The following is a 22,740-nucleotide window of genomic DNA, read 5'->3' as shown; positions in this document are numbered from 1 at the left end:
TTAGATCCTGCTTTTGAACTTTGTATACAATTATAACATTTTAGCAAGTACACAGAAGGAGCTTCTGTCCGTCAATCCGATTTCTTAATGTTGAGCCATTAAACTTGAAGTTTTCTTAATGAACTGCAAAGCCATGCTGCCAGGATGTCCATCTCTATTTATACCTAAGCTTGTACGGATTAGTATATTCAACTTTACTCAACCTTTATTATCTGAATAAGTCACAGGTCAGACACACCTGCCCATGCATTCCCCCTATTAACCACTGAACTAATGAGCCGCGATATGAACTATGAGTGTATATAATCATTTTCTCTCACCTCGGCAACCCAATCATACGCAGGTGGGGGAAGGGAGCGGCACCTGCCGGCGGATTCCGAAATTATAATCAACTGCAACCTCACTGCGTTTTGTTTCTAAGCATATCCAAGTTTTCAGATGCTGTTATAGCCAACAGCTGAACATTAATCAACAGAAATGAGAATGAACTCGACGGTCTCACAGGAAATAGTAGATCTAATTTTACCAAGTAATTCCGCCATAGTGATTTTGCAAAGGATTGACGTACGAGTGAGAGAAGAACAGCGATAAATACAAGCGAGATCCAGATGAAGCAGTTTAGTTCCACTTTTTTTTTTCATCCATATTTCACTGGTGACCACACTTCACTGTATCTCTCTAAGCCACACCCTTTTGATTTTCGACAAGGCGATGGCAGACGACAACAGACATGGCGGCGCGTGACTGCAGCGCCACCTGGCTGCCAGCTCAAGAGAGTGATCTCCCCTTAACGCCGCTAGAGTGCTTGTCACAGCCACGGTCACCGGCGACACCGTCCCGGGTCATCATCATTTCACGCCCGACGCACGCGCGTTGTAGGTAACTGAGGAACGCAGCGACGAGGAGTGTAATCTTCGTAGAACTAAGACTCGCTCTCGTCTGTTCAGATTAACTTCTCTATGATATGCAAAGATACAGATGAGTTGAAGATATATGCCAAATGTAACAAGCGTGTTCACACGCACGTATATAAACACGAACGCGCGCGCGCACACACACAACCGAACTTTTCAAAGCGGTTGCTTTTTAAAATGAGAAAAAAAATGTTCTTCTTAAAAGTAACCCTACTTTTCCCTCAATCCCTTCTGAATAAGTTAGGAACAAGAATTTTCTTTGTTTCTAGTTGTCGGTTATCCTAGAACAAAAACAGTCTCACTTTTATTGACAGCGCTGACTACTAATGACAGCCATGACAATGAATATGATAAAATAAGGCCCAGTTATCTATGATGCTTTTTCTTCAACGAACAAATTTAATGCACAATTATCTGATGGTCTCCAACTGTCGTCCTAAATCTGCCAACCAATCCCACATCCTATAATCTGACAGTAATAATGTTTACAAGTTTACCAAGCCCTGCTTTAAAACGAAAAATTGTCACGTCCATCAAGTTCTGAAATTAAAAAAAAAAAAAAGAAAGAAAACAAAATGACGTGTGAAGTAAATCCTCCCATGTCCGGAATTCAGGAACACATGCGCTATCTGAAATCTTACATCAAATTTCCCGCAGGCGCAAACACGGGTTTTCAAGAAATTAACCCACTTTCACACATTCTTCACTACCACCACAAAGCCACAAAACACATTTGAAAGAGCTCCCCACACACACTCTCGGCACTCCCTATACCCCTCAGGCCCTCACAACGGCTTCTGTCACCCGTCGACGTCACAATCACGTAACGGCGCACAGCCGTTAGCACAATGATGGCATTATCGTTTATCAGCTCGAGAACAAAAAACTCCTCCTTGCTTGAAAACATTATGCTTCACAGCTGGGACAAACATAATGAGTTTGTGTTTATAACATTAACTAATCGTCAGTTCAGGTTAGCCAGTTCGAAGAAGACATGTCATGGCGTGTGTCGTTCCTCTCAGCTTTGTCTGGTTTTAAGGAGACTCTGGTTTACAAAGGCGTAATCAAAAAAAAAAAAAAGGCAGTTGAACACGTGTATAAGCTGTGATAAAGAGCGGATTTGTCTCCAATAAATGACAAAAAAGTAGGCTTACTAGAAACCTGCCAAGAAGTGGAGACTTTAGAGAGGTTGGGGCGGGGTGACAGAGGAGCGCAGGTTTGACACATGTTGAGATAACTGAGCGCAGTTCGACTGTTCGTGCATGTTACACAGCAGTCGATCACTTACCTCCCTTTTTCACACTTTTGTACAATGTGAAAGAGTGATCTTTGGGAGGGGGAAGGCGGAGGGTGATTGGGTAGGAATAGGGGTGGCATTGGGTGTGTTCAAAATGGGGGCAAAAAAAAAAGGAGCTCTACACTCTTGTATTTGTGAAGGCAACAAAGACTTTCGTTGCTGAAATGTTGTTCTCCAATTAAGAGGGAAGCTTGATGGAATTGTATTCTGTGTGAAATTCAGGTTGTAAAAGAACAATGTCGCCCCAAAGTATTGTTTGACACGAGGACCAACAATCACAGCAGTGATGTAAAGGATTGCTGTGCGTAATAATACAATGTCAAAAACACAAATCGAAGCAATCACAAACACAAGATTGTATCTACAAACAATTCTGCTGCCCTTATTTGTCTGTGAGCATGATGGCCACGGTAGCTATTTTTAGCGGTTCCACTAAGCATCGCAACAGTCATCAGCTTATGAATAGTTAGTTTAGCAACAAACTGCGAACGCATTTAAGAACATGTATCAGAAGAGACAAACCTACAAATATCATATTCCTCTATGTCTACAAGCACTCGTTCTGCACAAACGTGTATGCACCCCTTCTCCACTTTCGCCAAATTCTGATTCCGGTAACAGCAGGCGACAAAGAAAGACAGAAAAAATAACAGAAAAACAACTGCACTCAGCACAACCAGCCTATTACTCATTGCACAAGACTGTTGACTGAACAAGAACAGGAAGACTGCAGCAAAATGCTATGGGAAGAGAATCTGCAGGTATGTGCAGAGGGCACAGAGACCTCAAAGCAAGGAGAAAATGATGGCAAGGGTGGGTGGTGGTGGAGGGCGGAGAGCGTTGCTGGTGAGGTAGGAGGTGTGTATTTGGGTATTCCTGTCGCAATGCTTTCTTCTCTGCCCATGTTCTGCCAAGGGGACACAATTTGCCAGCGACAAACACAGTCTTGTCCGCCCTCGCTCAAGCTGCAAAACTGTGTGTGTGCGTGGGGATGGGGGAGAGCATCACACACCAAGGGGGAAGAGAAAAATAAAAAAAAAGAAAGAGAGGGAGGGAAAGTTTTGAAGGGCGTGGGTAGTTGCTGACCTAAACTTATTCGCTGAAAATGGCGTGTTGTAGTGAAAAAATAATTTAAAAAGTATATGTCCATGATCTGGCAAAGACAAATATCTTTGTCACATTGTTATGCTCCTCAGGGGCACTACTTCCTTTCCATGCGAAATTAATTTTTTTAAAGTCCTGGATGTCCTTCAGGACATTGTGCACACAAAAAAAGGCTGACTCCACAAAACTGCGGGTAAGAAAGAGTAAAACAAAACAAAACACTCCCCTTGTTTTTAAGGAGCAGTCTCCCCCGCCACCAATACTTGGAAACTTTGGAACTGTCCGCACATTAGCATTAAGACACTTTTGCTGGAAAATTAAACTGCCGCGTGCAATTATCACTAATTCGTCTTATGATCAAAATGAATAAATGGAGAAAAAGGGTTTCCGTGGAGACGAAATTAAAAGTAAATGGTTGTAGTGTAAGATGCAGGCACACGTATGCGCGCGCACCCGTGCTTCAGACCTTATCTGTTGCTATCTTAAGTGAGGCTGGCGTCTATAAGCAACGTGCTACGCCGAGAAATGAGGCATGGTAGGGGTGCGGAGGAAAAGGACAGGGGATGTGGAAGAATAGAAACAGAGAAGGACGAGGAAGATGAGGGGAAGGGGTAGGGGAAGTCGCCAGTTTTAAAGCGATTTCTATACCGATAAGTGAAATAAGTAGGTGGGAAAAAAGCAATCACTTGAAAACAATTTCTTAAAGTGGCCCGGGGAGACAGAGTTATTAACCTCTGGGACTCGTGGAAAACTCCGGTGTATAGGAAGAAAATTAAATGAAGTTAGCTGTGATTGTGTGTGTGTGCATGTGATGGAAAGAGAGAAAAAAGAAGAGACAGACTGGCTACTGCTGCAAGGAAGCCACACTAATCAATAAGAACAATCTTTTCCTACTTCAATCCTGCAGGCGCATCTCAACTCTTGGCAATTACTGGCAGTTCACTAAAGCAGTTTCAATCTATGTACACGAGGCTGTACCACGGGGTGCTGCCTGGAGGCTGAGCGGTCGTGACAGCATCTCTATAAACAATGCGGTTTGGTAGGTTTGACCCAGTCCCAGTCGGCCTTGCCCTCTTGAAGACTCGAGCGCTCCCCTCTGTTAACTTCTTCCGACCTGACCCCCAAGCCACGGTGCTGTACTCGAGATTACTGAAGAGAAAGCCAATTAAAAGCGCCGCTGCCGTTCTCTGGCAACTGGCATCACCCCCGCACCCTCTTCGCCAAAACTCCCGTTTCCCTCGTTTTCTTACTCTATAAGGCGTGCGTGTGTTCATGCGTGTGTTCGTGAGCGTGCGTCTCTGCAGAAGCACGCTTTTTGTAAAGCAAGACTCTGATGGCTGTTCAAACATTTAGCAGAACAGCGACACTGTACAGTGTGGACATAGTTTCATTTCAAAATAAAATCTGAACACAGTTCTCTGTGAGAGAGAAACAAAAACCGAGGGCTTTGTAGCGGAAAGTACGAAAGAAAAAAGAGATTTGGTTTTGAGGTTGCAGATTTGTTGAGCAGCTTCATTACTAATATGTCTTCCTGAATTAATTACTGTAAAGTGCAAGCAAGCTAGGATTCCTTTATATAAATTTTTGATTCTGAGCGACTTCGTTAAAATATCTGCAGAAAAAGTCATCTGACTGAGAAGCGCAATCAACAAAAAACAAAAACACAAAGTCATAAATGTTCAGGAGGTAAATACCTGGCACAAAGACACTGGCGGAAGTTTGAGAGACGAAAACTCAAGAGTCAAGAAGTAAGGAACATCAAACTTAGGAGGACGTACAGAGGCCAAGAGGTCGCCAGCTGCTGGTACAGATCGCAAATGGCTGGGGCACAGCACACTTGTAGCAACAATACATGAAACAAAACTGTTGAAAACAATAAATGGCGCCAAAAAAAAGTGCACATGCGCACGCACACACACACACAAACACACAAGCCACCTTTGAACATTCACGTTCCCCCCGTTCGCCGATCATGTCACCCACCATGCATGTATCGTCTACAGTGGACAGATTGTTTTTCACTGTATCAGCAGCAGCAACAGCAGAGAATTTGCCAGCTACAGTGTCGTCCACTGTCCGAGCAGGGTAGCATGTCTACATCACAGTAGCTTGTCCACTATATCACACTTAAGTCTGCTCTCTTACCACAACCACAATAAACCTTTAACACGGTACCACTCTAGTAAAGCATAGTCGTACTTGATACGATGGACAAACATTTCCACGATTGTGCTACATTAGAATGTGGTCCCAGGTGACGAACCACCACGAACACTACTTTCTGCACCACAAATAAAAGTCCACTGCGTCTATTGTTCTCAAGAAACACAGAGGGTAAGAAAAAAATTTTAAAAATAGGGAAGGGGGAAGGGGACTCGTGGCAAAGGTGGTGCTGGGATGGTGGGGATAGAGAGGTGCGCATGGTCCTGAGAAAAAGGGGCGAAGACAGAAGGTAAGGTCCACAGTTAAATGCCCGACGACCTGGCTAGCGCCGAAGTCAAACTTTGCCCAGCGTTCGGCAAACAACCTCCAAGCGCACTCCAGATCCCCCCTCTCCACCACGCCTACCTAACTCCCCCTCCCCGCCTTTTTGTGATCTAATTTCTCCTTCCTGGTCTTCAATGTCCTTGCCCAACCACACCCTCCCCGAAAGTAACCTCCCTTCACCAGTCGCTGCTCTATCCGTATCTTAGCGGCGCTCAAAAAAAAAAAAAAAAAGTCAGGTATGCCCCACACATAGCTCTTCCGAGAAAACCACAATCTCCGAAACTTTAGCGGCTATGTGGGGCCATATTCATATTTACCGGAAAAGGATTTGTTCTAGCTTTTCCAAACAATGCAAATGCCACACTGTCAAATGGAGGCTTCATTCCAGCTTTTCTTGCTCATTCTCTCTGGCACACAAGCGTGCGCGCTCACAATTTTACACATATTCAACATGTGCTATGGGCTATTTCATCATACCAGTGCACCAACGAAGAAGGAACACAGAAGTGAGACTCTATTTGGTTATGAACAGAAATCCTTCAGTCCTCTCCTCTGAAAAAAACCCAAACCCAAACTTGAAGGCTTCCACAACGTTTGCTTCACAGGAAAGAGTTCAGCCACGGCAGGATCAACTAAATGTTCAAATGCTTAGAGCTATCCAAGTGCCTGAACACAAGCAAGAACTTTATCCAGATAAGATTCCACCATTCAGTGAAATCCATGAAAGAATCCTCTAAAGAAGTGGTAGGAAGGGTTGCTGAGGGTCATCAGTTAGTAAAGTAGTGGTGTTGTGAACAGTGCTCACTACAAATTGCTGCAGATTCTATGGTTCTAAGAAGAATATGCCCTTATCTTCTACACACGGCAATCTAATCCACACACTCAATACTTTGTAAGATAAATAAGCAAGTGTGCCTTCATGCAATAAAAAAGAATGGAAACAAATGATTACAAATGTAATAAAAGAAAAAAGAGAGCCTGTTGACATGAATGCAAAGACCACTTTTTAAATCAGAAGACATTGCGGCTCATTGAAACACACAGCTCACTGTGTATGCTACCGCTACAGCTGTTCTTCCCAACTTTTTCATTCCATGCAATCTTTACAATGCCCACAGATTCAGCTATTCATAAACCTTACTCCTCTAGTTAAATTTACAAAAAGATTTTGTGAAGTATAATAAAAAATTAATGTTTCATTGCATCTGAAGTACAGAAAGAACTTTCCAAAATGTCTCGCTCCCTCACACACACACAATTTAAAAAGTTCTCCATACTTTAAACAGCAGGGTTTTACTACACTGTTAACAGCCTTGAGCTGATCTCTTTCTGAATATCCACAATATCTGTGTATATATGTGCAACTTCTACTGTGGATAAATGGTATCAAATGTGTATGTGCCTGTCTGCTTACAGGTATGTGCCAAGTATACAGACAAATATTTGCAACAGATTGTCGTCAATGCCAGAACAAATCCACAATAGCCTATTTGCATTTTTCAACGCTTTAAACAAACAGCGGGCAAAGCAAATGTGTGCCTTCATCTCTCCACAGTGTCCATTGATTTCCAGAGCACAAAATGGTGCTATAGATAAGTTATTTTTAGCCTTGTTATAAACCCTATTAGTTCTTACATAGCTTGAGAAAATGCATCTCCTGGTCCCCACCTCTCTATCTCTTAGTCCCCACCCAAAGCACACAAACAGCTTCTCTATACAATCCCTATACAAGTTTTTTCTTGTAATTACCTACTTTTGGAGCACAAAAACTAAACAGTATAAAACTACCAAATTTCCATACTATATTATTCACACAACCCACATTTTAAAAAAAAAATAAAATAAACCTTGAGCAGAAAAGGCAAAACTAAAAAAAAACTTTTTTTAAGGCTCACAAAAAATTGTTAAATAAAACAAAAATTTGTATTGTAAAAGTATAAAGTTTACATATAATTTTACTTCTTTATGTGACATAAATATATAAAATGTTAATTATGTTATACCTCCTATGGATTTGTTTAAAACAACAAGATTTCAGAAAAAAATAACTTGTGTTTAATACATTGGGACCTGATTTTGACTATAGCAGACACTCCATAGTAATGCAATTGTGGTGAAAATTACAAAGTAAATAGTCCAGGTCCAGCGAGCGAAAAGAAGAACTAATTATTGTCTAACAATAATTATGCTGCTTTCTTTCTCATCAGTCCAGGATAAAGTGTTAAAGATGTAGTTATCTTAGTAGTGTTCTGTGCTTCTAGTTTGGGTAGCTATTAATACCTGATCGTGAGAACGCGAGCTGTGCTGGTTGAAATATAAGCTTCACGTTTAAAAAACTGTAGCTGGGTTATTGACCATCTTCTCTGAGGGAACAGATTTCAAGTCTGGTATTAATGCAAGGTGAATGAAATATGATAGGCCAGAGGACTGTAGAGTCATGTTCCTGTTTATTGTCAAACCTTTTTTTTCTTTTTGTTGGTGGATTAGGTGAATAGACATTGTACCAACATATCTGTTACTCTCACATGCACCCCTCAGCACTAAAATGTGTTGATGAGATAAAAACATTTGCTACACATTACAACAGTGTATGTTTCCCCTACTCCAAGATCATAAATCACTCTGAAATATTGAATTATTATCACATGTACTTCAAGCAATGAAGACATGGCAGAAGTATATATCTGTCACACTTTCATGCACTCCACTGACAGAAATGTATTCAGCATGAAATAAAACTGGTTTCACATTACAGCAGCATACACTTCCCCTCACAAACAGCATAATTTTGTTCTGAAATATTTTGATTAATACATGTGTTTTGACAATGCAGCTTCTCCCACTCCCTTACACTCAAAGCAATTTTTATTAATGTTATAGTGCACTGCTGGCCTTGTTGGTGAAAGGTGTTGAAAGTAAACCCTGCATTTAACATATGATTTGTTAATAAGAAGTAGTCATTGATATTCTATTGCCATCATGGTCACCTGCTTCTATTTCAATACAGCACTTATTTGAAATACTGTTAATGTTATTTGTTCTGACCTCGCTGATCCATTTTGTTTTGTGTGCAAGCAGTAGGCTAGCTTCTGTTTTATTTTCCAGACCTGTTTTCTGCTAACGCAATATCGGTCATTTATACCAATTTAAAAAACCCGATATGCTCAGCACAGCTTTTTTTATTTACAGCCAAAACACTAATAAAAACATTGAATAAATCCGTCTTTCTGTACATACATATATGCATCCTCACATACACCAGGATTCGCTACGTCAGGCAAAAACACTTTAAATGTAAACACATGAATGAAAGGAGTTGTGTGGCTGGCTAATCCCGAGAGGAAAAATAGATCTTCGAGCGTACTCAAACTGCTGACAACAGCAATGTAGATGTAAACAACGAAGATGGTACTTCCAAATGCTTCCTAACTAAGAATACAGGTACCTGATTCACATCACATAATACGTGGAAATAAGAAAGACACACTTAAAAGAGTGATCCATTCATAAAACATACGAGCAGTTTATGAATGAACCAAAGGGAACTCGAAAACGAGGCTTAATCCTACCTTTGGCAGAAGCATCGAAGCTACCCGGAATTGTCTCTTCATTTTCTGCTCTCCAAAAAACTCCACGTTCTCCATCGTATAATCAGACTGGAGAAAATCCAGTTCCATGCTCCTGGAATTCAAAATTTGAGATGCCATTCAACAAAACTTCAGGCAGAAATTCTAAACGCACCCACCCTTGACAACAGACAATTCAGCAGCCATCATGAAAGAAATTCCTACGCCACGATGACTATGATTGATCCGAATCAAACACGCCAACAGACCAGCGCTCTCTCTCACACACACACACCACCCACAGCAAGCAATCATAAATTCAAAAAAAACACATACCGCAGAGAACCACCTGAACGACGTCTCTTCCAGTTCTAATCAACTTCTCTGCAGAGAACCGTTACATGCAAGCTTGAAAGTAGGTCAAGAAGCGATGCACCACGGTAGAGATCTGCTAAACCAAAGCACCGCTCTGCTTGCTTCGAGAAAAGAACGCAAAAGCCGGTCATCGACTGAGGTGCAGGCTCCACCTATGTCCAAAGTGGTAAACACGCCACATAAACAGGGTACACTTGCGCCGCGGACACACAGTTTGGGCGCAGAAAAGAAGCACTTTTCTTTTTTCGGTCCCTCCTGCTGACTTTTCTTTCTCAGGGCGTAAGGGCCGATTCATGATCTCTCGCAGGCGAACCTGTTGGAGTGTGAACCGCACAGACCAAGGCGAAACAAGTAAACTGCGCTCTGATTGGCTGAGATGTCGTGGGGTCGGGTCATAGGGCGGAGCTGACCTGCGGTAACAGAAACAAGACTTCTGTGCACGGCCTGGCTAAGAGCTATCCGTGAGGCACTCAAGTTTTCAACTAGAACACAGAGTAGATAAATTATTTAGCTCATTTCTTGTTTAGATAGTCAAAGTAACAACTGGCAGAGGACAAACAGTACCGAGCTCTTAGCCAGGGTTTATATAACTATTACAACAAACTTACATGATTCTTGACCTCTGGGCTGTGACACAGAAAGCAGCATTAGAATAACTGTAATATTGTTCGCATGTCAAGCGGTAAGAAATGTAAATGAAAGATGTGATAGACTGTCCTTGTTCTATCCCACACAATCGTCTTAGGACTGAGGGTGTCTCTAATGCCGGTCAGTGTGTGACCGACATAGGAAGGATACCTGGGCAGGGCGGACACTCGCTGTCGTGGAGAGAAATCTGCCAAGACCCCCTCCCTTATAACCCCTCCCTTCAGCTCTCCTCCCCCTTCCTCCGTGCCCGCTCCCCCCTACTGCGTGGCACTGAACTGCCAGGTGTGCTACTTTCATGTTTGACGTAAGGTTGTTTACATCTTCGGGCAGGTGAGATCCCAGAACTGGACAGCAATTACGTTTTGGGAGACCGATGAGCACAGTATAGTTTCTCTTTTTTCTGCATGATTTATACAACTATAGGACTGTATTTTTTGCCTTTAAAAGGCATCCTGTTCGGGAAGTCACGATCTTCTCAAAAGTCCGAAATGTCACCTCTATAAACAGACAATGTGATTTCCGTGTCGTTTATCAGACCTTTTTTTTTCCAAGTTTATCTTTGTCGAAAGCCGTAGATATTATTTTCATGAGAGGATCTCAGATTGGGAGAAAGAAAGCATTGCAATGACACACTACTGACGATTTCACAAAATGTACACGTGTTTTTTTTGTTGTTTTGTTTTTTTTTAACATCTGTGGCCTTCTGAAACTTTATAATTGGTATTCAGTAACTTGCTGTATAGGAGGATTAAAAAAAAATTAATGTCTTGCTCTACATTGAATTTCTGCTTGTTGTTGTTGGTCTGCAGTGTGAGATATTTTGCATATGTGCTGGTGCACACAATGTGTTGGTCTGTACAGCCCTGGTGTTCCCTGTGTGGAGTTCTGCGGTCGAGGCAGTGAAGTTTATAGGGGGCAGGGCCTGCGGAGCCGCCAAAAGTCTAAATGCTAAGTACACTGTGAAAGCTTTCATGAGACATTTAAACCCTCTACAACAGTTTTTTATTTCCCTTAATTCTGGCGCAAGCTGATGGGTTGTCTCCTCTGCACGATTGGGCGATTCAGTTTCCCTCGAACTTTTCAGTCTGCACGTTGACTAAATCTTTTACTAGATCCACGACAACGCCCTCTACATGAACGTCCTACAGGCGTATTTACGGGTGCTCACAATTATCCAAAAATCACTCAACGAGGTACATACTACCGTACAGTTCCTAACCTTCACCCTCTTGAGGAGTGAACCATTAGGCTGGGCACGACCGTTACTGGTCGCTGAACGATCGCTCAGGCCACTCAGCCAGTGGACACAAGTATTTACTTTCTGACGAGCAAGTGGGTGGGGTGATGGTGGTGGTGGTGTAGGAGGGGAGGGTGACGTCAGCAGTCAACCTCGCAGCACGGTTGTGACTGCGCGCGGAGTGATGTTTGAGCACAAAGAAGAAATGACGGCGACTCGACCTCGACGATGGACGACAGGTCTGTCTGGATGGACGTAAAATCCAATCATAAGAAGAAAGCCCACAGCCTGCGAAAACTTAAAAAAAACCCTCACCCACCTTTCTCTCTCACTGGAAATAACAAGGTATCTCCGGGTCACAGTAAGTCAGTGCTCGTAGGTTGATGTACGTACGTACAGTTCCCTGGCTACAAGCAGATCCTGTTGTACGCGAAACACACTAGGTACTTGCAGCTGCCTGGGTACTTAAATTTCATTGCCGGGTATACGCAGACCCCTTTTACTGGATCTCCTGGTATAATTGCAGTTACTGGGTATCTGAATTTCCTTAGTACTTACAGCTTGTTGTGTACGTGGCCCTTCCTGGGAATTTGTAGTTCTCTGGATAGATCACGTCGGACGTGTTTGTGGCCACCCAATGAAATGACCACAGATAAATGCTAAGTGATATATATATTAGGAATATGTACAGTTAATGGAATCACCGCAGACTAGCAGTTCGTAGGATCGACTGTAAAGCGGAAGATCATTGGTTCAAGGCCCGTTCAGGCTTTACCTGTTAACCCCGTAAAAATAAGTACCCGGTTTATGAAAAAGAGGTAATAGACGGCAGAAAGCAAGGGTTGATCGTCACCTTCCGAGCACTTGACACGGTGAGCCAGTTTTATTTTTCAATTACAGGCCCACATGAAACACGTTTCTTACTTAAAAAAAAAGTAGGTGCGACTCTTCGGCGGATGAATGTTAGTAGTCATTCCATTCAGCATGTGCATGAGTGCGCGCGCGCGTGTGTGATCTCAAAACAAAAAACTCGAGGCAAAAGTAATCTCTATTTTTAGGTCAAACTTTATTTCTGTAAAGCCCCAAAGCTTTTTTGTCTCTGTGGATCTCAGCATCTCACCAGCACACGTGACCATCATTGACCTTGTCAAATCACTTCTGACAAAGCTTTTTTTTTTTCTACAGAGCACAACTTCCGGTCGTCGAATGAAAATAGCTTACCATCTGCAGTTGAGGAGGTCGCTGGCGTGATGTTGTCCAGCACGTCGCCATCATTAGTCGCTGTCGCCAGCCGCACTCAGCAGCAGCATCCCCGGCAAGCTATCTCCGGCAAAAGAGCATCATGCGCGCGCAGGAGGTCACTCTCACCACTTCCGGAATGTGGTTGCGCTGCTCCTGTCTAGCATAACTGGTATACCAGGCATGATTTTCTTTACTGTTCTCCTAAAGAAATTTCCGATGCAAAAACAGACTGGTAAATAATCTTATGACAAAAAATTCCTTCCACGACCTCTTTTGATGTTTGTACCACGCTCTGTCGTCACATTATTAGCTGTAATGAACTTTTGCTTGACTAGAGATAAACGGAGAGGCATTCTTCGTGCCTGAGTAAAGCTGGGTAGCTTGAGAATCTCGGCAGCCATGCGTCGTGCCTTCATAATTACTTCCTCCCACTCATTCTTGTTGCATGCGGTAGTACGTCAATGCTGGGGTACACGTATGCGTGCATGTGTGCATGCATATGTGTGTGTGTGTGTGCTCATTTGTCTGGTGTTTTTTGGGAGGGAGGTGGACCGGATGACACTAGGAGAGAGACAGCATAAGGAACAACAATTTTATTTCCAAAGACTTTATAACAATATTTATGTGTAGATATTTATGATGTTAGTGTTTTAAGTCCTTGTAGACATCTTTTATCATTTTGTATGTATAGATTTTTATGTGTAATATTTGTATAATTACAGACACAATGCTGAACATGTTTCTGATTTTCCTCTCTCTCTCTCTCCGTTTATTTTCTCAACTCTTAATATTTTTTTTAGGTATTGCAGTAAACAATTCTAAAAATATTAAGCTCACAACAACTCATGTAAAAATAAAAACAGAAAGAAACCAGAATTTTAAAGTGAGTCTAAAGCCATTTTATTAAGTAAACCAGGAAAAATGTGTAGAAAATATCAATCCAAATCAAACAACAAACGCCCATACCTAAACAACAACACAATCATGATAATATATACTCTTACATGGAACAGTGTGAGGTATAAATGCCACTAGAAGTAAATGTGTGACTCGAGCATGGACAAGCTAAGGGAGATAACTGCTTGCTAGACTGATGTTTAATGAAGGAAATCGGTGAGTGAATGAATTTTACAATATATCATCTTTTTTTAATTTTACAATATATCATCTTTGTTGATTCCCGCTTGCTGAGTCCAGCAAGAACGAAACACGAACTTGATTATTCACGGCTATTAATTAACAGGATCGGCACAAGGAGCGGGCTTCTTCTCATATTTTTTTTTTTTATCTTTTGGTTTGATATGATGCGCTATGTCTTTATAATCGGTTAAAAGACAGTGAACTGGCAAGAATATGTATTTAAGGAAGTACCATGTAACTTTATAAACGACTCTGTTGCCGTCTGAAACGTCAACAACAAAATATACTGTTTGAAACTGTCGGCAGCCTATACAATTTTTTCTAATATTTTTTTAAAAAGGATAAAAATTGTTTGCAATGGCTGCCACTTGTTTGCCTTCGTCTGTAGCTAGGAGCAGTTTCCAGAATTCTACAGTTCTGATAGCAGATTCCTGTCGTGTGGCATTCAGTCTATAACTAATCTCTATGTCCACTGCGCTGTTGTGGCTCCAGTAAAACTGCTCTGAGTTCTGAAATTCGACTCACAGCATGTTCTCTCTCTTCTGCTCACAACAGTCTTTTCTCTTCTCGCTCACTGCAAGTGTTCTCTTCCTCTCGAGCTGCTCACAGAACTGTTCTCCATCTCACGTAGCGCTCCACAAGTGTTCTCTTTTTCACGTGCCTACCGACTCACGCACGTGCACCCGCTCTCACTACACGTCGAGCTCCGTCGGCCATTTTGCGTCGCCCCCTGTTGCTCGCGATTCTTCGAGAAACCCTCCCCTTCCACGAGCCTTCACGGGGAGCAACGGCAGTAACAAGCCGTGCAAAATGGCGTCGTTTTGCGGCTGCCAGGTGAGATAAATAAAGGCCCAGCCAAGGTTTTGATCTGATAACAAATAATTTTTTTTTTTATTTCTTTTTTCTGGTGAGCCGCCCGGCAGCACGCTAACCGAGGCGGGTAGGGACTGAGTGTACCGTTAGGATATCTCGCAACGGCACGTTTTTATCATCAAACCGCAGGTCTGCAGGCATGAGAGAGAGAGTGTTAGTCATAGCCGCTTCAGAACAATGGCTAAGAACGGACGGGTGGAGAAGGCTGGTGAGTGGAGACGGGAGGGCGCGGCGAGGGAGAGGGGTAGGTCAGCGCTAGTCATGAATGGGTGACCCACTCTTGAGCCTGGGATCTGTGACCTAAAGTTCGGCAACCGAGTGCGGTTACGCTGTTATGTAGCCGAGCGGCTTGTCAGTCAGGGTGTAAGGATACATCAACCGAGCGCGATACGTTTTCTTTCCATCTACTTCATCAATCAGCCGTTGAGAGCAAACATCTCACAAAAGAGATTGAAAACAGTATGACGTAGTTCCAAAATACAACGGGAGCATGCGATACGAGGCTCTTGCAGAAATCTCACAACCTGTCAGCCATTACAATAAGTATTACCGAACCTGACAGATTGGTACGCGCTTGTGGTGAGTTTTCTCTGGGTGTTGCCTCAGATTCGACAAAACCAGTCGAAATTTTGTGTCTGTGTGTGAAAGCGCGTGCGCGCCCGCATTGTTATGCTCCCACGGCAGTAATGTCAGTTCTTTTGTGATCGATTTGGCTCTGCATTAAGCTTCACTCATCGATTAGCTCTGGGTCACGTGAAAGTGCGCTTCACATTTGTAGGTGTTTAAATGAACGAAAGGTTAGCGTTCAGCTTTTTTTTTTTTTTTTTTTTTTTTATCGTTTCCCATTCAACTGACGAACACTAAAGTTTTTATTGATGCTTGTCGAAACATCAAAAAAAAAAAAAAAAAGTCTTTTACAATGCATTACAGAAGACATGAAAAAAATCTGAGATTTGAAACAAATCACGGCCGTTATAGCATAGGATGGTAAAGCAATAACAAATAAAACTCAGCAATAAAAACAATCAGAAGAAAATAAGAAAAGTTGTTGCTGGCAAGTATCGAGGACAAAGCTCGATAATACAATACGTTGTGGTCTATTATAGGAGCGGCGGTGTAACAGTATCTTTTCGAACCACCTGTCGCTCCACGTGATGTGCACCCCCGGGGCAATGCGCACCTCCACGTAGTACGGAAGGGCAAATCACTCTGCGAGACTACAGTACGCAAGCATGCGCAGGAGCAGTGGGTGCACTGACGGAGGGGACGAGTGACGCTCGGTCCAGTGTGCTGTCAACGAGTGCCGGCCCTCCACTTGAACTCGTCAAACGAGTCAAAGACCGAGGCGCGGCAGCCATTCAGGGAGTCAGGCCCCGTATGTAACTTGAACGAACTGCACCGCTTCAGAGAAGTGTCGGTCCATTGTCGTTTCTGGGCGCTAATGGGAACCTTTCTTGCAGGCGTGAATGACCGGACATCTGATGCTCGGTGTGTGACTAGGTTTTCTGGCAAATTTGTTACATGTCGTTCCCCAAAAATACTTTGCCAAACATAGCCACAGGACTGACACTACGAGTCTGAGTAAGAAGCCCCGTGGAGAACTAGGGAATTGAACCCCGAAGCATTAACCTCCAAATACGTTCTGTGTTGTCAAAGAAGAAGAGGAGGAGGAGGAGGAGGAGGAGGACGACGACGACGACTGATTGTGATAAATTAAGGGTGCTGCTTCTAGTCGACCATTATGGATCGGAGTACAAATCCTAGCGATGAAACACTTCAGGGTCGCCATTTATTCACTCTTTCTCTCCTCCCCCAGACCATATCCATACCCACATATACAAAATATAGACACACACTCATTCACAAACCCACATATACACATATATCCACGAACACACCGACATATATACACAGCACTCATATACATATACACACAAGCACACACACATACACACACATCTATGCACACACACACACATACTCTCGTTCAACCCTCAACCAACCTCATGCCTTTGATTCTGAGTCTTCACTTGTAGCCATGGAGACAGATAAGACTGAGATAATTTTCCGGGTCAGTGAAAGGTGCAGAGTCAGAACCAGATCATCGACATTCGAGAAGGTTCCAGTGACTGATTACCATACATTACATTTAATGTTACTGTCATCTTAATGACTTGTTTCATTCTTTGCTTGTCCGTCCACAGGTCTGTGAGTGAGTGAGCTCAATGCCTCGACTCTTACATTATTACTTACACCTGTCTTCTGATTACCTCACAAACCAAGACTATCGCCTTCAAACACAAAGTCAAAAGGTATCGGAGGTAAAGGGAGGAATCCCAGACGTGTGTTGATTGCGAGCACCCTCCAAGTGATAACACCTTTGGAGAACAGCTACACATCGTCTCCAGCATGTAAATATTTTAAAAATGGAAACAAGAAAATCTTTTTTTCGTTTTCTTCTCCACTCGTGTCAAGAAGATACATAAAATTTTCAGTTTTTTTTTTTTAAATCGAAAGCTTTCTGTTTGTGATTAAAGCAACAAGAGGTTCGCAGATGCGGTGTGCGGCAAGAGAAATGTTCCAGAGGATCAACCCGCATTTAGTCATCAGCATTAACAGGAAACATCTCCTAGAAAAGAGTCCATTCATTATCTTTCAATTCAAGGGTTACTTCGTTCGATCAACAACTTCGTAAATGTCGTCCGCAAAACAGTCCAACAAGGTTACAGCGGATATTATGAAATAGTTTGTGTTTGTGCGCGCGCGCGCCCGCCCCGCATCGGCTGTGCCATGTCTCATAAAAAGAGAAAAGAACAAGAACAGGACACTTAATCTCGGTCTGTCTAGTTGTATCAAAGCCGTGCTTTCAATAAATCCCTTAAGGTTGTCATCGAGACCTTAGTGTAGTGTGGTACTATTATCTCTCTCCCTCTCTCACGTGATAAGCTTGACAACAAGGGACTTAGTTATTATGGCGCACGCTTTCGCATCACATCACGACTCCTCCATCATTCTCTCACTCCCTTTCTTTCTTTCTCTCTCATACACTCAACTATACCCAAATCACGATCACACACACACGGAAGTGAATGAAGAATGCCAGTTGCGCACCCCGGTTATTTGAATAACCGTTACATGCGCTGACGCCATGAAGGAGAGAAGGAAACAGTCTTTGCTCACACACAGAGCTTATTTGGTGCAGCCTTCCAACGACATATGAAAGTCAACCTCAGCCAGCAGTGGCTGGAACTAATCTGGCCTGCAGCAGCGATAGGGTTAATCTGCAATAGACTCATCCTATCTTTACGGAACGCTTGGCGCCGTGATAAAGTGTAAAATATCAATTTTACAGACTTACCGGGGGAAGATAGTTTCAGATGGCCCAGTGGTTAAAGGTATGGGTGAAAGAGAGAGAGAGATGGTAGTGGGGAAGAAACTAGGTAATGCATCTTGATTTCATCGCAACCTGATTTGGTTCGAAAGGGAGAGTGTTGGGTACGGGTGGACAAGATGGTGTCTGAGGGTGGGACTCGACGATGTAGAATACAGGTCGGGAAGATTAGGAATAGATGAGGTATAAGAATATAAGAATACTTGACCGTCTGACAGACAGACTGGCTGACAGAAAAATAAACAAATACTCTGACGGATGAACTGACAGACTCAAATATATAGACTCCTTCAGATAATTTTTTTTTTAAAATAGTTCTTTTCTGGTGCTGAATATTTAAACAAAACGAGTAAAGTTTAAAAAAACATCAAACGAATATTTCAAACGACATGAATAAACTCTTTCAGGAAATAAACATATTCTTGTGACATACACCTGTGAATAGCTCTTACCACAAATTAAATGTTCTTTCCGACTAAAAAGAAAAAATAAATTAATGGAGTTTAAAGAAGAAACAAGAAAAATAAAATAGTTTGTTGTCTTAATTTGGTGCGCCGTGGTTGATATCATATTACCACGTGCGGCACACATGGCTGGGAGGGAAGGGGGGGTGGTGGGTGTGTTGGGTGGTGGGGATGCTCGTGCCGGGTGCTCGTGCTCTCGGTTGCGTCAGAATCTGATGCCGCTCGTCGCTGATGCTGACGTTTCCTCGCTCTCGCCTCTGTGTGCTCGGCACCCCGCTAACCGTGTTGCTGTACCCTTTATGCCGATTTTAAAGAAAGAAGCAGTCTTTGGTACATCCACCCTTTCACGAGCCCCGTACTGCTAAACACCACTCTCTCACAGTGAGAAATTAATCTATAAACAAAATTTTATGTTTACTATCCGTAAACGCCCAGTTCACATGTATTCTCTGAAAACGTCCAGTTCATCGTAAATACCATCTTCACATTTTGAAAATTAAACTCTTATTTATCCTGTTTTCTTAAACTCTCACCAAACAAGCATTCGTGTTTCTTTTTGGCCTACACTGTTAATATTCATGCATGACGAAGAGCTCTGTTTTTGACAGTTACGAATAGTAAGAGGGTGTGTAGGCGGTTGATGGTGAGACGATAAACTATTCGTGAATAGGAGACGTGCATGCTTCGCCATTTGTAGATGATAAGTATATAATTCGGGAGTTACTTGTTAAATCGTTATGTTTTGAGAGCTAGGTGTGAAAAACATGCTTCGGGAGGAGGATACACTCATTCGCTGTCTCTGAGCGCGCGCACATACACACACAACGCTCGTGCGCACACACACGCTTTCTGGCAGAAATAAAATCAAGCTGTGTGTTGCTGAAAAAAAGTGACAAATTATTATACTGTGTGACACAGTAGGTATGGTGGAGGATGTCTAGAGGTTAGGTAATCCGTAATACAAGAGGGATGGCTGTAAACCACAGATTGAATACTTGAATGACGCAGTCGTTCGTTAGTTCGTACTAACTTCTTGTTTCACCTGTCGATGCCCTGGCTTATATAAAATTAATTGCAGAGAATGACAATGAGGCTCTGTTCGTCTGTCTTTCCTCTCTTTCTGTGTATCAGTGTATGTGTGAGAGAGAGAGACTGACTACATGCCTGCCGGTCTGTAAGTGTGCATGCGTGCTTGCTTGTCTGTCCGCCTGTCCGTACCTGTCGTATCCAATGTCTGCACAATCTGCCTACCTTGCACTATTGCCGTCTACGTAGTTTATGATGTGGCCCGCATGTAGATGTTGTGTCGTAAATCGAGCCGCTGGACCCTTCTTCGTATCACAGTCGGACAGGTGGCGGACCAGCGGAGTGTCGGATGGGGGGCCTTCTGACAGGCTCACGTCCAAATCAGTCAAACGACGGCGATTTACGTCCCGTAGATATGGCGGCCACCGTTCTAGTATCTGCATGTGACAGGCCTACGTGAGTCGGGAGATGTTTAGTTCCTAGCATCTACACACATATATCTCAAGCAAAAGGGCGAATAATCCGCCTCTTGGCACAGCCTGCTGATGCCGGTGCACGCGCGTGCATCTCCTTCTCTCCCTTTCTCTCTCTCTCTCTCACTCATGCCAGAGGCACATCTCTATATCCCTCATTACCTCTCTCTCTCTTTCATATTTATAGATATATGAATTTACATTTTTTCTTTCTCTGTCTCATGCCAGAGGCATATCTCTATATCTCTCATTACCTCTCTCTCTCTCACATATATTTATAATATATAGATATATGAATTTACATATTTCCTCTCTCACTCTCACACATCATCATCAACACACACACTGACACACGGCTTGCATTAATTTATTGTCTAACTTTCAATCTATCTGTTCATTTAGAATCAAGCTTATTTGCACGGTCAGTGTAGGAAAATAGAGAAATATTTGTATTTTTGATATTCGATAATTTGACGAACTGACAGCAACATATATCAACTATTTTCTTCTTTCCATCTTTTCCTTATCTTTCTTCTTTCCTTCCGACTGTGTGTGTTAGTTATATTCTGTGGTTGTAACAGTCTGCTTAAAAACTCTACCTGTTCGAGTTCACAGTTTATTTCTTTGTTGTTTTCTCACTACAGTGTCCCTTTTACTATTTTATTTTTTAGGAATGAAACCTTCGTGCTACAAATATTAGTGTCATCTATTGAGATCGGTTTGTTGAGGAATGTGATTTCACCAACAGATGGAAAAGCAGATTGAAAAAAAAATAGTTTCATTCTGAATGAATTGTTTTCAGCTGAACTTTTTATTGAGCAGCCAAAAGAAGATCAACATCTGGTGTTGCTCTGTACTAAACCTAACTGTTAATATTTAATTTTGTTTTTAAGCAGTGTCTTGTGAAGATTGTTTCCTTATTTATTCTATGTAGATATGCTGCCATCCACTCCTGCCTACACCCCCACGCGGTCTCTGTGATCTCGTGTCTCTGCTCACAGATGTCACGTGCTTAAACTGGTGCTAGAGTCACGTGCGAGCGCAGTGACGGGTAAACGTGACTGTGACCCCTGGGCTTCAGGTCAAGGCCTAGCAACCTCGACCCATGACCCACAAAAAACAATCAACGTGCTCAAGACAGTAGCTCTGTCGGACCTCGAACACACACACACACACTCATACACACGCAAGCAGGCACACACACACACACGCATACACGCACACACGAACGTACGCACATAGAGAAAGAGAAAGGAAGAGAGAGACATGCACACAATACATAAAGACACGTACACGTGTACACACACTACTCTTTCTTTCTCTTCCTTAACTGCTCAGTCGTCGGGTGGGCGTGATGATTTTCAACGAAGTGGCGTATGCGCTCCATTGCCATCATTGTCCATTGTTCTGTGCCCACTACCTATAGGTCTCCCACCTGTCGGCCTATCCACTCCTTGTCCACAACCACTCACACACAAACACACAGGTAAACAGGTGGGCAGGACCCATACGTCCGTTATGTACATTTTGTTTTCCTGTTACTTTCTCTTGTAAAGTGCATCGAGTCTTCGATCTGCTAGGTCATGAAATGCGTTGGATATAAAATTCTCTTTATTCTATAACTCCATTAAATTGTATAGCAGCAGTGATACATTATGCAATCATAATAATGAATTATGTAATTATAGTAACAATAGTAATAAAATATATATAATATATAAGTAATATAAAATAGCAATAAAAATAATCGCAAATTTTTTAAATTATAGTAACAATAGTAATAAAATATATAATATATAAGTAATATAAAATAGTAATAAAATAATAATCACAATACATTATGTAATTATAGTAACAATATGTAATTATAATATGTAACAATACATGTAGTAACGAATTTTATTATAGTAATAATAGTAATGGGTTATCTAATTATAATAACACATGTAGCTATCGTAATATATTATGCGATTATAGTAATAATAGATGTAATTTTAGTAGCAAGAGTAATACACGATGTAATTGTCGTAATACATTATATTAGGTAATAATTATAGTAATAATAGCATCTCTCGCACACATATCCTCGCCAGTCGCGTACATACAGACGCACACACGTACGCACACTCACCCACCCACCACGCACGTGCAGGAGGAGGAGTCTCGACATACTGCTTGACATTAACACAAACAAACGAACGAACGAGTTATTATGACGCAGTAACGTTACGTCCAACCCCACCCCCCAGCGCCATGCAGATGATAATTTCCGCTTCCGGTACAGCCCGTGGCTGTACATCCGGTCGCCATGATGGAGAGATCACGTTATCTCGCAATATCTCGTTTTTGCATGTTTTGTTTACATCATCATGGCGACAAGGGGGAGGTGGGGGACAGCAGCATGCAGGCGTCTTATAAACTTATCGCCCTTGGCGTCTTGGGGGGAACAGGAATTAGGCCCGCCAGACGGCGCTGCTACACGTGACGCGGCGCTGGGGAGAGG

General features: G+C 42.5%; 1 protein-coding gene across 1 annotated transcript in view; it reads right to left on the bottom strand.

Moving 5' to 3' along the window:
* The window catches only part of LOC112568870 (protein C-ets-1-like), a 62,563-nt gene extending 52,465 nt beyond the window's left edge, over window positions 1–10,098 (bottom strand). Inside the window, exons 1-2 of the mRNA XM_025246383.1 lie at window positions 9,705–10,098; window positions 9,372–9,483 (exon numbers count right to left, since the gene is read on the bottom strand). Coding sequence (XP_025102168.1) covers window positions 9,372–9,479 — 108 coding nt within the window. The 5' untranslated portion in view covers window positions 9,480–9,483; window positions 9,705–10,098. The remainder of the gene's footprint in view (window positions 1–9,371; window positions 9,484–9,704) is intronic.
* Window positions 10,099–22,740: the final 12,642 nt, after the last annotated feature.

The sequence above is a fragment of the Pomacea canaliculata genome, linkage group LG7 (genome assembly GCF_003073045.1).
Source record: "Pomacea canaliculata isolate SZHN2017 linkage group LG7, ASM307304v1, whole genome shotgun sequence".
NCBI classification, from domain to species: domain Eukaryota; kingdom Metazoa; phylum Mollusca; class Gastropoda; order Architaenioglossa; family Ampullariidae; genus Pomacea; species Pomacea canaliculata.
The sequence above is the reverse complement of the archived record's forward strand: the minus strand, read 5'-3'. Positions and strand labels throughout refer to the sequence as shown.